This window comes from Pinus tabuliformis, chromosome 1_2, assembly GCF_031772625.1.
Source record: "Pinus tabuliformis cultivar Carrire ecotype Pingquan chromosome 1_2, CPIR1, whole genome shotgun sequence".
In the NCBI taxonomy this organism is placed as follows: Eukaryota; Viridiplantae; Streptophyta; class Pinopsida; order Pinales; family Pinaceae; genus Pinus; species Pinus tabuliformis.
In genome coordinates, this window is record NC_142298.1 from 259,775,007 (window position 1) to 259,792,952 (window position 17,946).

The 17,946-nt window shown below is 39.8% G+C and overlaps 1 protein-coding gene across 7 annotated transcripts in view; it reads left to right on the top strand.

Moving 5' to 3' along the window:
- LOC149205351 (calcineurin B-like protein 7) overlaps window positions 1-17,946 on the top strand; it is a 259,218-nt gene that overhangs the window by 114,177 nt on the left and 127,095 nt on the right. For all 7 annotated transcript variants that reach the window (XM_089395019.1, XM_089395017.1, XM_089395014.1 and 4 more), the window contains 2 exons: window positions 13,966-14,074; window positions 14,465-14,517. In XM_089395019.1, coding sequence (XP_089251145.1) covers window positions 13,966-14,074; window positions 14,465-14,517 — 162 coding nt within the window. The remainder of the gene's footprint in view (window positions 1-13,965; window positions 14,075-14,464; window positions 14,518-17,946) is intronic.

The following is a 17,946-nucleotide window of genomic DNA, read 5'->3' on the forward strand; positions in this document are numbered from 1 at the left end:
AAATGGGGAACTCAAGGAGGAAGTCTACATGGAGCAGCCATAAGGTTTTGATCTGACAGCAGGAAAGGACCTAGTCTGTAAGCTGAAAAAGGCTTTGTATGGGTTGAAACAAGCTCCTAGAGCTTGGTATGCAAGACTGGATAACTATCTCCAACTACAAGGCTTCAAAAAGGGAGTGGCTGGAAGCAATCTATACATAAAGACGGATCAAGGTAAGTTACTAGTTGCTCTTGTTTATGTCGATGCTCTGATTTTTGCTAGTAATAATGATGAAATGAGCCATGAATTTTCTCAAAGCATGGCAAAAGAATTTGAGATGTCAATGATAGGAGAACTGTCCCACTTCCTTGGACTTCAAGTATCTCAAACCAGAGCAGGATTGTGTATATCTCAAGGCAAATATCTAAAAGACATGCTCAAAAAATATGGAATGGAGGACTGTGCACCCATGAGCACTCCCATGACCACAAACTGCAAACTGAGCAAAGATGATGACTCCCCTCTAGTAGATGCAACTCATTACAGGTCAATGATTGGAGCCCTTCTATACTTAACAGCTACACGACCAGACATAATGCAAGCAGTAGGAATGGTGGGAAGATTTCAATCGGCTCCCAAACAATCTCATTTATTAGCTGTAAAAAGAATTCTCAGATACCTGAAGGGAACTTCTGATTTCGGTCTTTGGTACCCAAGGAACTCAACACTGACTGTAACTGCATACACCGATGCTGATTGGGCTGGAAATATAGATGATCGGAAAAGTACTAGTGGAAATGCATTCTTCCTAGGAGACTGTTTGGTATCCTGGCTCAGCAAAAAACAGTCATCCATATCATTATCCACAACCGAAGCCGAGTATATCGCTGCAGCAGACTGTTGCTCTCAGATACTTTGGATGAAGGAAGCACTAAAAGATGTCGACATATGTACAGATCAACCAATTACCGTTTATTGTGACAACACTAGTGCTATCAGTCTCAGCAAAAATCCAGTGATGCACTCAAGAACCAAACACATACCAATCAAGTATCATTTCCTCTGTGAGCAAGTAGCTGAACAAAACATCGCTTTGGAATATATCAGTACTAACTACTAAGGAGCAAATAGCTGATATTTTCACAAAACCTCTTCCTCGGGAAGCATTCGAACATCTGCGACAAAAGATGGGGGTTATTTCTTTATCATCACTCAAGTTCATTCATAAAGATGCAGCAGGACAGGGGGAGCAGCTTGACAGGGGGAGTTCGTAGCATTCCTTTGCCATTGATGTCAAAGGGGGAGAAGGCAGGAGAATATTGCCATCAATAACAAAGGGGGAGATTGTTGGACACAGATTGTCATTGATGTCAATATGGCAATATTCAAGAGGAGGAGACAGAGCATATCGGAGCCAAGAGGAGCAAATGGACCGAGAGGAGCAGATGGAGCAAGAGGAGCCAAGAGGAGCAATATATATAGAGCCATCGGTATATGCCAAAGAGAAGGTGCACACAGAGCCATCGGTGGAGCTGCAGGAGGAACCATATAGCAAGGAAGCATATCAGAGTCATCAGGAGCTATCGGAGGAGCAATGGATGCGTTTAAAAGCAAACAGAGGACGCAGAGAGCCATCAGAGCAAATAAGAGCAAACAAAGCCATCGGGAGGATTATAGTGTATATGGTATCAAAAGATAATTATATATATATAGCAGGCGGAATACACCATTGCTGAAACCGTTGTTGAACACTGTTGAAACCCCTGGAGAAAAGTTGCTGAAACACCGACACTTGTCAAAAATTTGCTGATACACCAATTTCAGCGTTGCTGCAACACCAGTTTCAACGTTGCTGTAACACCAGTTTTGGCGTTGCTGAAACACCAGTTTCAGCGTTGCTGTAACACCAGTTTCGGCGTTGCTGAAACTCCAGTTTCGGCGTTGCTGAAACACCTCCGCGACGACATTATATTTTTGTGACACCATCAATCGAAGGTAATCATGAGGAAGATAAAGCGAATGGAGGAGGGAAGCCGGAAGGTCAAGCGAGTGTTGAGGAAGCCGAAGCTCAAGCGAGCGAGGAGGAAGCCAAAGAGCCATTGAGTAAGTGGAAATGAACGGACAAAGGCATGAGAATGTATAAAACAGTAAAAACAGGGAATTGTTGGGTGAGCTGCTATTGCTGCTGTTGCTGTTGCTGCTATTGCTGTAGCTGTTGTTGCTGTAGCTGCTGTTGCTGTTGCTGCTGTTGCTGTAGCTGTTGTTGCTGTAGCTGCTGTTGTTATTGCTTCTGTTGCTGTAGTTGTTGTTGCGATTGCTGCTGTTGCTGCAGCTGCTGAAAGTTGCTGAAATACGCTGTGAAGGCCGTTACAACTGCTGAAAGTTGCTGAAATACGCTGGAGGAAATAGAGGCCGTATGAGGGTCCAACAGAACAGAAAGAGGGTGCAGCAAAACAGAAAGAGGGATGAAGGACCAACAGAATAGTAGGCAGTCAAAGGGGAGAAACAACCAGCAGAGAAATAGTCATGCTGAAGCATTCATTGTGACAATGAGAACATAAGCTTGAACAGAAAATTGTTCTTTATACAGAGTTTAGTGCAGATAACAGAAGACTGACTAAAGCTGTGTGAAGACATTATCAGAGAGAAAAATGGCTATTGGAGACTATGTGTGGGCAGTGTGCAAAGTTGTAAAGACTCATTCATAAGAAGACTGGTTGTCATTGATACTGTAGCTTGGAGACTATAGTGAAGCTGTAAATAGATAGAACTCAGCAGAGAAGAGTTCTGAGAGCAGAAGGATTGGAGTCCTTGGGGTTGGTGCCTCAAAAGTGAGAAGGATTGAAGTCCTTGGGCTGGTGCCTCAGAAGTAAGTAGGATTGGAGTCCTTGGGGTTGAAGCCTCAGAAGTAGGAAGGATTGAAGTCCTTGAGATTTTGTGCTCCTAAGTCCAAGATTGGTTTCTTGACAAAATAGAGTTGGTGCTCTGGAGGTTGGAGACTCACCAAAGTCCAAGTTGGAGCTTGGCAACTGATTGCAACCATCTATATATTGTATTTATTTTACTACACAGTTTACATTAATAAAAGCATTTATTCTTGTTGTTCATCTTGGGTTCTGAATATATATGTTTTAACTGGTAAAACAATAGTGAGAAAAAGAAATACTGATTCACCCCCCCTCTCAGTATTTCCCACACTTGCTACCTGTATCACTCTAAAGAAGCTATATGTAATAAAAGGCAAGGTGCTAATTGTCACCTTGTGGTATGGGAAAAGTCAAAATTTTAACTAAATATGAAAATACAATAAAAGCTTAGCTAATTATGCTAGAAAATCAGCATGAAATAAAGCAAGGATGGATGCAGAATCATTCTGACCTACCCTAACGTATCTAAACTAAAGAATCAAGTATTAATATAAAGTGCAAGAAGTTTGCCATCTACTAATAATGGCAACCTCACCCCATCATGCTTGGACAAGTAAAATTAATCAAGCTTACCTTTACATGTATTTTATATGGGTAAGGGTCATTTGTCAAGTTCAAATGTTTAGAGTTTTCCTCCTTGTTTGCCTAATTATGAGGACATTCCTCCTCACTATGAAAATCACAACAATAATCACACAAAGGAACCCTTTCCTGATTGATCATGTTTGTAGGAGGAAGAGTGTGAGGAACATTCTGCTAAGGATGAGGCTTACTATTGTTTGGGCTTGGGTTCCGTCTAGGTGGTTTGTCATTACTATAATGAGGCTTCAGAGGCTAAGTTGGGCGAGATCCTCTCTCTTTATCCAAAAGAGTCAACTTATGCATCATGATAAATTGACCTTATAAGAGCGCATTAGTTATCTTATCAAACTTTTGGGAAAAGGCATGTAAAGTTGGGTCAACGTGATTGATAGATTTAGACTTGGGTTCAACCTTGGCTGTAGGGTATGAGAAAAAATCAACTTTGGAAGTTGAGAGGTTATCTTCAAAACAAACGACATATTCTTTTGCTTGAGGCAAATTAGGGGGACCCTTATCTCTAAGCACATAGCCAAAGTGTACATCAAAAGCAAGTATATTGCAATAGTATATTATCTGTAGTGATCTCAAAATTAGTTGGTATTTTATTGACTAAGATATCAAAACCTTGATTAAAGTAACCAAAACGCCCATCACAAAGGCTCCCTTATTCAACTGGGCGTATTGGATTTCAGTCTATCATCCAAGGGGAGAGTCGTCTTGGACTATTTGCAACACATCTCCAATGTTTTGTAGAACGAATAATTTATGTTTATCTTAGCTAACAGTAAAAATGTTTTGGTTTCCTAGAATTATTAGTAAACCTAACTATTGTTAATCTGTGATATAAAGTATAAGTTGTCTTCAACACATTTTAATAGACAAACAATGTACGCAATCCAGATTATTTGGAATGGCTTTACATTTTATTTGACTTACAATTCAGAGCTATACTACTCTTGATATAATTAGGCTAATCCATATACATGATAAGTTGCAATTGTCAATCAACAAGCTACAAAAGAATCTTACTATGTGACAATAATATCCATTTAATTGATTTGAACCTTAGCGCAATGAGAGTTGCCTACAACCTCAGCTAGTCCCAACTTCCAAGCCGATTTGGATCACATGAAAACTCTTTTTTTAGTTGGTATAGGCTCTAATATCCATATTCCATTTGATATTAGAGAGTACAAGAAGAAGGCAACTTCCCATGAATGCCATACTGTAATGTTCCTAATGGAAAGTCAACAGTGATAAACAAAGCATACAGATTTACATGCAACACAAAATTAAACTTCTAGAAATACACCAGAAATTGCGCCCATCTGGGCCATTTTATTATAAATTAGTAGGGGATACATAGAAGTATGAAATGAGTGCACCTGGGCTTGCCCAAGGCAAGCTAAACAAGTCCCAGGTGGAGAAGATGAATGCCTGGATGCTAGAGATTCAATCCCCTCTGAGTTCTGCGCTGGCCCTAGCAAAACTACACTACTGGCTGATGTAGAACTGTTGTTTGACCCACTTCTAGTGCTAAGAAAATTTCGGGAAATTAACCCTGGTCTCTGCTCAAATAACCCTCCAAAACCCAGAAAGGGTTTGGCCTAATCCAAACCTTCAAATTTTGCCCCAATTTCCACTTGCTCTTTCAAATGCTAGGAAATCCATCCCACCTGTAGGTCTTCCCTCAGAACCCCTGCAAAATGATTGGAATTGCTAGCAAAAATCCCCATCGGAAGCTTGTGAGAATTCCTAAACCGGAATTCCTATTGCAACAATTGATGATATTTCTCCTATTTGTTAAATTCCTTTAAACAAATTACTTGCAGTTTACTATGGAAAATATCGAAGTACATACACTCCAGCCTTCACTTAATTCAATATAATGCGGAAACAAGAAATTGGACAAGAAAGAAAATACAACACAATAACACTGTTATTTTTGGACAATGTCTCCGGAAAAACCCAATGCGGGAAAACCGGTGCAATAGATTTGAGGGTTTTATTATTATTCTTCAACAAAAATCTCATGTACAAGATACAACCAACTGAATAGAAGAGGATTCTCTATGAGAAATTTTACAGACACTTCTCAACGAGTTTTTGATCAAGGAGAGGACTTGTTGCCCCCTTTGCGTCTCACTGCGTCAACCCCTGTGTGAGAATATTGTGCAGTCCCAACATTACACTGCCTCTGTGCTGCCCCTCCTCTGCGTTACAACCTCTGCGATGTTCTCCTTCTACTCCGTGTCTTTTGCTCCTGACCTTTAGACTGATGCTGATACCCTCTCTCTCTCCTTCTCACCTGCAGCTCTTCCTCTGATTCGATTTTCTCTTGCCGAACTTCGACCAATGAGAAAATCGATCTTACTCGGGTAACTGACTATTTGCCTTTGGTGTATTTTCCAAATGCCCCTCGATGTCCTTTTAATCTTCCAATTGAGAACCAACGACCCAAATTAGATTCTAATAAATGGCTTAGATCATCTGGACTTGATCTTTGTCTTCTTCTAGAAGGTACACCCACAGTTTAGATTAATATCCATTAATTATTTTAATTTCCTAAGTTTAGACTTGGGGTCTCATTAAAAATAATTAACTATTTTAATAAAACTGCCTCTGGGTGGAATTTCCCGAAACGCTTTCTAGGTTCTTTGGAATACATGTGCCCAAGCTTCCCTACAAAATTTGAGACTTAGAGCATGGCTGATGCTACCGTATATCAACAGAGCCCCTACAAATCCTCACTCTATTCAGCCGCAGAATGAGCGTCCTCCCAGCTCCCACGTGAATCCCAAAGACACCCTCTACCCAGGCCTACACAGCTCCTGAAATTGTGAGAAAGCTACCGAAAAGATCCCACCAATTCGTGTCCAATCAACACCTCATTTCTTCAGCAAAAGGCAGTACAATTACCTCTCGGACACAACTACGTTGCCCCACAATTAGCTCCCCAAGGAAATGCGAGTTCCTCTCCTACGCCCAACCTGCTCTTGAATGGCACAAAATTGCATGTAGAATCCTCCCAATGCAGCCTCCGGAATGTGACAATTGCTCCTCTAGGGTGGCACTCGAAGTGCACCGAAGAAAGAGTTGAGATTTCCCTTCGGAAACCTTGTGTGCTGATCAGCACTCTGTTGAACCAGCTAAATAGCTTGAGCAAACATAAGTTTGGTTATCAAATGAGCAAAAGGGTTCTCAAAATGAGTGCTCTCCTTTCTATTATAATTTTCCCTTGAGCTTTCTCCCAAGCTTCTAGATTCCCTTTTAATACTATTATATTGGTCAGGGCCACTTTCCACTAAGTGGCTTTTTCTGCCGTTTTCTAATAAGATAGAATTTGTTGCCATTTCCTAATAAAATAATAATTGCCACCAAATAATATTTTCCTCCCTTTTTCTAATCAAATAATTTTTGCTCCCTTTTTACTAATACATCAAAATTGGGCAATCTACGCATTCTCAAAATCGGGGACATTACAGTCCTCCCTGCCAAAAAATTGCTTGTCCTCAAGCAATTCAGAGCCTGTCTATTGATGCCATGGTCCCGAAGATGTCAGCATAATGCTTCCAAACAAGAGTAGTGTATTGCCCCGACTCTATTAAATTCTTCCCACCTGTAGCTCTCTGGTATGCTTCAGAACAATTTACCATAGTGTAGAACTTATTTCACAAATGTTCCTGGATCCCAGGGCCATAGCTGGGAACTGGCCATCCCATATGCATTGCTTGTTGGATCTTTAAGGCAACCACCCAAGCCTGCTTCAGTGACACCATTCTGAACAGATAAATGCGCGTCAACTGGAGTTTCAGCTTGGCTATTTTCCGATTGCAATTCTGCCCCTGCTTCATATTTCTTAGACAATGGGTTTACATCTTCCCTATTAACTGGATGACCACCTACTTGGAGTCTCAAATTGTCCACCTCAGATTCCTTCTGTTCAGAAGCGCGTTCATGAGCCCATGCCTCTACCACCCATATATCCAGCCCTTCATTCCTGTAAATTAACCTTTCCTCATCCAGGAATTGTGTAGAAGGTAGAGAACCTTCAGCACGAGACACTGAATACTCAGGGTTATCACTATCAATGTTAGATGCATCATGCAAGATAGGTATCTGCTGGTGATTTTTATCAGAAGCATTCTCCTTCAAATAAACTTCCAAATTCATAGAGAAGGATAGAGAATATTCATATTCAATTGAGGCTCTTTCATCTTGAAGAGACCTAGCAATTTCACAACCCTTTGTAACATGTCCGGGATAATCCATTTGAAATCCATCCCTGTTAAAATATGCACACAGGTTTGCCTCACCTGTACTTGATGACGATAACCTTTGCTGCATTGCTTCACTTCTAGAGACAAGACATGAACTTGAATTTACAAACTGCATTATATGATCAGACTTACTGTTATCACATGTTTCCTGGGCTGAATCAAGGTCAAGAATGGTTTTTTCTCTGAAATCACATGCTACTCCATCCAACTTACAAGAACCCAACACATTATCTGTCTTTACTATGTCTGCCTCATTTATTATGCCTTTTCTCATTGTACTTCTAGGATTATCAACCATGCTGTTTATTCCAGTCAGACTGTAAGTAGAACTTACTTCATTAGCAAACTGTAGCTGAGACTTAAATCTGCCATTATCATTCCTTCTACAGTTAGAAAAATCTTTGAATCCATCCTGACATTTCGTGGGGACAGGAAAATCATTATCTAGTGGGTTCTGAGCATTGTTCTTTAAAATATTCTGCCTTGTTGACGGTGCCTCTTCTAAGCAGGAAACCTTGTTAGGCAGTGAGGTTGGTTGACCAACATTGTTTTTTAACCTAAAGCCATCCCTAAAAATTGAGGAGGGAAAAGGCAGACTCAATGATAGTTGTGACCAAATATTCATCTTTGGGGTTGATTCACGTCTATCAAGCCCAGTAACAATGATTGTTGAAACGATGACATTAGGCTCCAATGCAGTTTCAAGCATAGTTGAACATATAATTTGTGCACTAGACTTTGCTATTTGACGAAAAACACGTACAGCAGCCTGTATATCTCTATTGTCCATGGTCTGTGCAATGGTAACAGAACTAATTACATTGCTTACTTCCTGAATCAAACTACCACTAAGGAAAGGGCAGTCAAACACTGCTCGTTCAACTGATGCCTTCACACTGAACCCAACTCCAAAACCAATAGCAACTTTGCCTGAATGCTGCATTATTTTCAAGACATCTGAGGCACTCACCACTTTGGTATCACTTGGAATAATGTCAAGGACTGTCATGTGGCTATCAGATATAAGAGTAGAGAAGGCCATGTTAGCTAGCAAGACAACATTATCTGTAGTCCTTAATGCTTCTACCAACGTAACCATTTCCCGTTTCAGCAACACATCACTGTCTACCACGGTGCTCAAGTTTGAAATTTTTGTGAGTTTCACAATCATTTCTTTCAGAAATTGAACGATAGATGCCTCTTCAAGCATTGAAAGTGACCTCATTGAGTCTCCATAACATAGATCTCCCACTGCTCCTGCAATTTGTCTCCAAAGGCTAACAACTGAATTGTAACGGACAACCAATGGCTGCTCCTGAGCGTTGAAAACCTTGAATGAAAGTTCATTAGTCCGCTCCATGATCAAAAGATCAATGGAAGAATTCACAAGTTGAACTGACTATACAAGACTTGTTACGATGCAATTCTGTGCTATTATATCAGATTGAAACAGTGATGTATGCCACCCTGACGAAGTGCTTGCAAAAGGATTGCACCCAAAACACCAAAGCCAATCCTGGATTGCATTTTCATGAGCATGGCTATAAGTCAAATGAAGTGGCACCAGGCCAGCTAGATTTTCAGCAGCTGTTGCTACCCCTCCTTTTAAAGGATTCCTCAAATCTCATAATATCGATTGACCATTACATTGCAAATGGTTCTCCCAGTCAGATTGACTTGACTGCACAACAGTAACCATATCCAGAAGTGCCTTTGCTTGGTAATGTTTATCTATAAGAAGGGGATCTCCTTCTTGTATAAACCAGAACATCGGAACTTCTAGAGTAGACCGACTTTTAAAATGTGCCCCTCTAAGCAATTCACCTCCACTTAGCCTTCGCAGCTGATGCTCTAGAATAAGGGAATCAAGATAGCTTCGAACAGATGTTTTATATGTTCCATTCATGAGTAAAACTAGGACAGTAGCTGCACGTCTGGCAACCAAGAATGCCATTGCTAAAGCAGGATCTTCTGAAAGTGCCAGCATGTGAGGACGAAACTGAACCTTCTGACCAGGTACAATAAGGGAGGCTAGGCCCTGCCTGACAGCTTTCAGTTCTGCGCGAAACAGATCAGTATGTTTTACTTTCTCCCGAGTGATGAAAAATAGCTGATATGATATCGATTCATAATAATGAAATGCTCTTTCAGCACTAGAAGGTGCAACAATGTGTTTCATAGATCCCCATAAAGTGGCACCCAGCTGAGAAAGAAATGAATCCCGTGCAACTGTGTAATTCTGTTTATCTTGCACATAAGATGCTGGATATCCATTTGCCTCCAAGATTTGATCAGTTTCCACAAAGTTAGCAACATCCAACTCAGCTTCTTTGCGCCACATATGAGTCCCTGCTCGGCGCATGCATCTCTGTGCTATCAAGGTCACATTTAAGGTCGCTTTTCCAATAACTGTCTGAAATGTCTGAAAGCTTCCTTGAATTACAGGGAGTATATATGGATCAAGCTTGCATTGAGTAAGCTCCTCTATCATGCATTTGTTCCACAAATATTTGGTGTCTGCCTGTTTCCATAGAGGCACCATCTTAGATTCTGCTTCCAGGTGGTAAGATCTTTGTGCATTCAGAGTGAACTCAACATCATATGAGAAGTACAAGCCAGGAATTTTCTCTGCAGCTTGAGGCAGATTTTCAAAATCACCTTCAACTTTATTCTCCCAAGGGGTAGACTTCTTCAAAGCAGAATTGCAGGGCAGAAAGCGCATTCATACAACCTTGTAAATGGAACGCCCCCCTATAAGATCCAAAACACCCATGAGCAGTAATAACCAGAACATATGCCCATGATGATCTTGCGACAGATTTGGCAGCAGAGGTTGTCAAAGGCCTCCAGCCTAGTACTAACTTGACTCTTTCCAGAATTGGATTTGAGGAAAAATACTACATAAAATAGACAGGTGCGATATGGGAGCACAGTGGCTGCATCTCGTCATCATTGCAAAATTCTGGTGGCCTTGTGCAGGCTCCCATGAACTGAACTGTATTCTTACACCAAAATTTACTCATATTGCTCCCTTCAACAATTTTTTTCAGTGTGTGTGTGGCTTGGCTAGATGTCTTTTCAAAGCCTGGTACACAGTAAGGAGGCACTGAGGGACAGTCAAAAGTCTTCACACTTAATTTTTCTGGTGTTTTCCGAGGAATTGGTTCCAATACCACTGGACTTTTCACTGCAAATTTTGGATACATATTAGTCCCTGTTTCCCTTGAAGTTTCCAAAGATCTTGATGATTCAACCACACGGACTGTGGGATCTGGGTTATTCAGGGACCCTAAACAGTAGATGTGCTTCTTCTCTGCTTGAGCCCTCTCCGTGGCAGACCTTTGAATTTCGGCTTCTCTAATTTGGCCCTTGGCACCCTGATCTTGGACTTTACCTTCAACTATAGGAGTTGTCTCTTCTTTATTGGACTCTCCAACTGAAGGGACTAGGTCTTCAGCGAAACTTGCATCTCTAATGATCCTTTTATCCTCAGGTCCTGGGTCTTGTGCTTTAAGCTTGCAATTCCTCCTTTCTTTCCTTGCTAATAGCCAAGCTTCCAATAGTTCAGCCACTTCTAGGGTAGCTCTAGAACACTGCTCCATCAATTTGCTTGTTGTCTTTTGTTGCTTTCAAGTGGCAGCTATTAGACCTTCCATGGTACCTTCGACTTCTGGCTCTGAGTCACTTGTCTTTGACTCTTTAGGCCCACAGCTGGCCAAGACCATGGCTCTGATACCACTGTAATGTTCCTAATGGAAATTCAACAGTGATAAACAAAGCATACAAATTTACATGCAACACAAATTAAACTTCCAGAAATACACCAGAAACTGCGCCAATTTGGGCCATTTTATTATAAATCAGTAAGGGATACACATAAGTATGAAACGAGTGCACCTGGGCTTGCCCAAGGCAAGCTAAACAAGTCCTAGGTGGAGAAGATGAATGCCCGGATGCTAGAGGGTCAATTCCCTCTGAGTTCTGCGCTGGCCCTAGCAAAACTACACTGCTGCCTGATGTAGAACTGCTGTTTGACCCACTTATAGTGCTCAGAAAATTCTGGGAAATTAACCCCGGTCTCTTCTCAAATATCCCACTAAAACCCAAAAAGGGTTTGGCCTAATTCAGACCTTCGAGTTTTGCCCCAATTTCCAATTGCTCCTCTAAAAGCTAGGAAATTCGTCCCACCTGTAGACCTTCCCTCACAACCCCTGCAAAATGATGGGAAATGCTAGCAAAAATCCCCACCGGAAGCCCCCACAAATCCCAGCTGTATTCAGCCCCAGAATGAGTGTCCTCCCAGCTCCCATGTGAATCCCAGAGACACCCTCTGCGCAGGCCCACGCAACTCCTGAAAGTGTGAAAATGCTACAGAAAAGATCCTACCAATTTGTGTCCAACCAGCACCTCAAATCTTCAACAAAAGGCAGTCCAATTACCTCCCAGAAAGTACGACAACTACGCTGCCCCACAATTAGCTCCCCAAGGAAATGCGAGTTCCTCTCCTACGCCTAGTCTTCTCTTGAATGGCACGAAATCTCAGTAGAATCCTCCCAAGCCTTCTCTTGAATGGCACGAAATCCCAGTTGAATCCTCCCAATGCAGCCTCCGGAATGTGACAATTGCTCCTCTAGGGTGGCACCCAAAGTCCACTGAAGAAAGAGTTGAAATTTCCCTTTGGAAACCTCGTGTGCTGATCAGCAATCTGTTGACCCAGCTAAACAGCATGAGCAAACACAAGTTTGGTTATCAAATGAGCAAAAAGGTCCCCAGAATGAGTGCTCTCCCTTCTATTATAATTTTCAGCTAAACAGCATGAGCAAACATAAGTTTGGTTATCAAATGAGCAAAAAGGTCCCCAAAATGAGTGCTCGCCCTTCTATTATAATTTTCCCTTGAGCTTTCTCCCAAGCTTCTAGATTCCCTTTTAATATTATTATATTGGTGGGGGCCACTTTCCACTAAGTGGCTTTTTCTGCCGTTTTCTAATAAGATAGAATTTGTCGCATTTCCTAATAAAATAATATTTGCCACCAAATAATATCTGCCTCCCATTTTCTAATAAAATAATATTTGCTCCCTTTTTACTAATACGTCAAAGTCGGCCAAGATTCCTTAGCAATCTCTGCATTCTCAAAATCGGGGCCATTACACATACGGCATTCGCTAGGTTCATACTCAATTCAGTTTTGTCTGTTCAATTTTCATACGCTGTCACTTTATCTTACCTCTCCAGTTAATATGGTTACATGATTAGTGTTTTGCTAGTACTGCACGAGCATGGTATAGCCTAAAGCTAACAACTTATTCACAGTTATGTACCTTAAGGTTTAAAGTTTAAAACTTTAAACCCAACCTGTCATCATGAATGACTAGGGCATCTATCACCTATGCTATGCATGGAGTTGGTGCGCTTAATGATTGGTCGTGCAGCTTAGTTGTAAACTTGCTTATGCTTGTACTAGCATTGCTTCCATTTCTAGTTTATTGTTGCCAAGGAAATGCAGGAAGGATGCACAGTCTCAAACTTCCTGAGGATTAAATCCTACCTCTCCCATTAGTTATCAGTGTGTATCAGTAAGGTTTAGCTTAGCTCCCTATGGGCCATTCATTAGTTCTTTATAGAAGAGAAGTCCAAAAGGGCCTTAAGGTGGTTAGTCTTTATATAAGCTCCCAAATGGGGTTGTGGTAAGGTCATTCATTTCTCTCTGTTTGGTTGGATGTTTAAGGACTGTCAAGCACAAATGCATATTCCTTTACCACAAACAAATCATGTTTGTTGTGTATCAAGTATAAGACCTACCGATGTCTATTAGAACATGAGTTGTAAACTAACGTCAGATTTCTAGGTTCCATTCTTGGAAGTCCAAGAAAATGTCTTGGGTTTCCTCATACACCATTTATTGTAGTTGTTATCGTAGTCTCTCAAGTATGTACTCATCGTTGTTTATCATTCAACATTCATAAAATCTTAATTAGTGTTTGTCTGATAAGGAGGTGGAATTCTTGAAATATTTATATGTATGATTTATCTTTGTAATAATGCTGAAAATGCTTAATTTTGATTAGTAAAGCTAATAAGCATTTTGTGAGCATGAATAACTGTGGCAATATTGTTATGAAATAACAGAAAGATTTCTTGATGTGATCACCTAACAACCTGCTTGATGATTATTATTTTGTGAGTTGTGAGGCAGGTTTTTGATCTCTTTGACATCAAGCGTAATGGAGTTATAGAGTTTGGGGAGTTTGTGCGGTCATTGAGTATTTTCCATCCAAATGCATCTAAAGAAGGGAAAATTGCATGTAAGTGGAGCTTTTTCAGCTACGTATTGATGTTGATCGGGTTTAGTTTTCTTGAATTCCTTCCAAAGTTCACATACATAGATAAAGATTATATAATAAGAATCTCACTGAAACAATTTTCATAATATTCACGAAGGACTACAACCATATTAGTGGTTCATTGTAAAATTGTTCTGGCACAAAATGTCTTTTCTTCTTTTCTTTTAAAGAAGGCAAACTGAAGTAACTGGTGAGTCCATAGTTACCGGAGTACCTTTTCTAAGAAAGTAGTTGTCATCGACAATACTAATACCTTCTTCTCTGTACTCATGTTTTGGCTTTAGGGATAGTCATTAATATGGTGACTGGAAATTTAAAACAAAATGCTAATCTGATTAATATTGATTGCAGTTGCATTTAAACTGTATGACTTGAGACAAACTGGGTACATTGAACGTGAAGAGGTGAGCTTTGACTGTTTAGTGGTAAATTGATGTGGAATACTAGATTGTCATTATGCAATCTTTGCGAAGTGCTCAATATGTATGTATCAGTATGGAACATAAGTTTGTTCTCCTCATTCAAAATTTTCTTTGCTGAGGAAGATGATTAGTTTTTCTCGTCCCTTGTTATGCTTGTACATTAAGTTCACTGCTATTGTTTTGCCTTAGATTGGAATCTCGTTTCTTTAAAATATTAATATTTTTGTGTTTAACTTGTCCTGTCTGATGTATTAGCAAACGGTTTTCTAAAATCAAAATGCAAATTTATCTTATTAGGCTATGCCATGCATGTCTTTTTTGTTAGAATAAGTTTTAAATTATCTTGTGCATTTGCCTTGAAATATACAAATTATTTCTAGTTTGCCTGTGTCAGGGTTTACGTTGTCTCAGTCTCTAATACAAAATGATACATGTTTGACAGATAACTCTAGTAGTTGTAGTAGTTGCTAATATCCAATAAAAGTATGGCAATACATACTTATTTTCCTGTAATAAACAAATTTTAAAAAACGAGTTGTTGAATAGCAGGAAATACTTGCTGTGGACTTCCAAACTGTCTTTTGAGCTTGAATGGATATAGGCTGCATGGCTTCAGGTGTTCTGCAGATCTGTATTGCCCATTTTTCAAGAATTGGCCCTTCACTTGCTCTTTCTGTCACCTTTTCAACCGTTGGAGGGAGAGAGAACATCCTCAAGGAATACATTTGAAGTCCCCTGATCTCCTAGGCTATTGCTTTAGCGAAGGTCATCATGTTGCACTCAAATATCCGCACTTCGGCTAGGAGTTTTGCTCCTAGACTCTGCCTAACCCTTGGTTGACATTGGATACTGGAAACAATCTTTGATATGATGTGCTGTAGAACCTTTATCTGCAATTGATGGAAGTCTAGTTTCACTTTGAACATTATGGAGTCAAATTCGGCCAGTTTTTGCTTGAACTCCAGACTGATCCCTTCTGCTAGAATGTAGATGTTTCTATTGTTTGTTATTGTCCCCAGATCTTGGTATCATTTCTCAATATTATCAAGAATCAGGATTCCTTCAATGTTAGATAGTGTAATCCCTTTATTGATGATAGTAGTTTCGGAGAGGTACTTCCGCACAAGTCTAAATGTCTAGACATGTGGAAGTTGTCCAAAAGGACCCTTAACCTTTTCCATTACTTTAACTAAAGGAATTATTAAAGTAATTGACTTTTCTAATAAAAAATGAGTTTAATCTAATGAAATGCAAAGGTTATTTGCATTAGTGAATTAAATCAATCTCAATCGTTGATCTCAAGAGAATTCGGTCAATAACTCAAACTTATAAAAGGAAGGCTAGGCTAAGGGAGAAGACACATCAAGTGAGCACAAGACATAGTCAAATAGTGAGATCTCAGTGATTGGGTGGAGAAGAACATTCATCCAAGTGTGCAGGGCCCAAGGAAGAAGAACACGGGACAGCAAGGGAGTGACAGGCTAAGGGAGAAGACACATCAAGTGAGCACAAGACATAGTCAAATAGTGAGATCTCAGTGATTGGGTGGAGAAGAACATTCATCCAAGTGTGCAGGGCCCAAGGAAGAAGAGCACGGGGCAGCAAGGGAGTGAAGAATAATACCCTAGCAAATTATGGAGCAATGCATAGATTAAGCAATAATAAGACTGGCTCAACTATTTATATTAAGAAAGCCAATATTTATATATGGCCATGAGCAAATGCTCGATGCAAACATTTCCTACAACCCCTCGACAATTCTCTACAATCTCTCAACTAATAATTCCCTATCTAAAATAAAACCTTTGAGACATAGCTACAATAAAAAAAGCATAATAATAATAATTCTAGAGCACTACAAATGAACATTATCCTAACATTTCTCCCCCATAATGATCATTTGGAGAAATTCCAAGATCATCTCTGAACTTGCAAAATTTTTCGTTTGGCAATGCCTTCGTGAAGATATCTGCAATCTGATCCTTTGTTTTGCAATACATGATCTCTATCACACCTTGTTGAACTAGATCTAGAAAAAAATGATACTATATATCAATATGTTTTGTATTCTTAAGAAAAAATGGATTCTTGGACAATTTAACAACACTTTGATTATCACAAATCAAACAAGTAGGTTGCTCGTGCTGCTCATGTAGATCCAAGATTCTTCTTAACTATACTACTTGACAAGTTGTTGCTGCTTTATATTTTGCTTCAACTATGGAGAGAGAAATTGTAGGTTGTTTATGAATACTCCAAGAATTCGCTACTGAACCCATACTAAATGAATATCCCAATGTTGATTTCCTGTCATCCATGCAACTTGCCAAATTTGAATCTGTATAACCAATCATCCTGAAATTCTCTGTTGATTTGTATGCTAAGCCATAACCAACTGTACCATGCAGATATCAAAATCCTTTTAGCTGCTTTCCAATGCAATTCCTTGGGCTCTGACATGAACCTAGAGATCATTGTAAAATTTTTTCTCATTTCCCACCCCGGTTTTCAGTTTCACCTTATTTCTCCAAAATAGTTAAATTCCCATTCCCATATCCATACATTCAACAACTGGAAAATAAATTTTGCCGAAAACACAAATTCTGGAAATTTTACAGAATGCTGGAAAATGCAGAAATATAAAAATCAGCACATATAAACAGCCATTCAACACATTTAAGCACAGTGATTTTTGGTCAAGGTGACCCTGGAAAAACCCCCTACAACTTTTGGGGAAAACCAGTTCGAGAGCTCCTCCTTATTTCTGAAAAATGCTTTTTACAGTGAGAAATATTCAGCAAAAAATCAGCAAGCAAATTTTACAACTTATCTCGTTTTACAAATTTTACAAATTGTACGGATTTGCCTCGATTTGCGTGCCAAGGTACAACCACTTGCTGTACAGATTTCTGCTCCTCGATTTCTATGCACTTACTGTACGGATTTCTAGATTTGTGTGCCCAATATCTGCCTTTCACTGTGTGCTAACTCAGCTGTATGGATTCGCTAAAATGCTGCCTTGGAATGTGTGCCAAGCTGCTGCCTCCTTCTCCTCCTTGTCCAGAAATCTCCCTTGCTCTCTTGCTCTCCTTCTATCAATTTGCTCATGAAAGAATAAATGACTTTTTCCTCCTTTTCCTCCTTTAATCTAACCCTAAGTGACTTTTGGGGAATCCCTAAATCCAATGGCTGAAATAGATTGAGATCTAGGGCTGAGATTAAATGCTCATTTAAATCTCACTTTCTATTTTTTAATTCACCCCACTTTAATAAAGACCCACGTAGTCATTTATTTCCAAAGTCACTTTTCCTTTCTAATTTTACATTGACTTTATTAAAGTCACTTTAAAATTAGACTTTAGTGACTTTATCATTTAAAGTCACTTTTAAATTAGATTTGACTTTATAAAA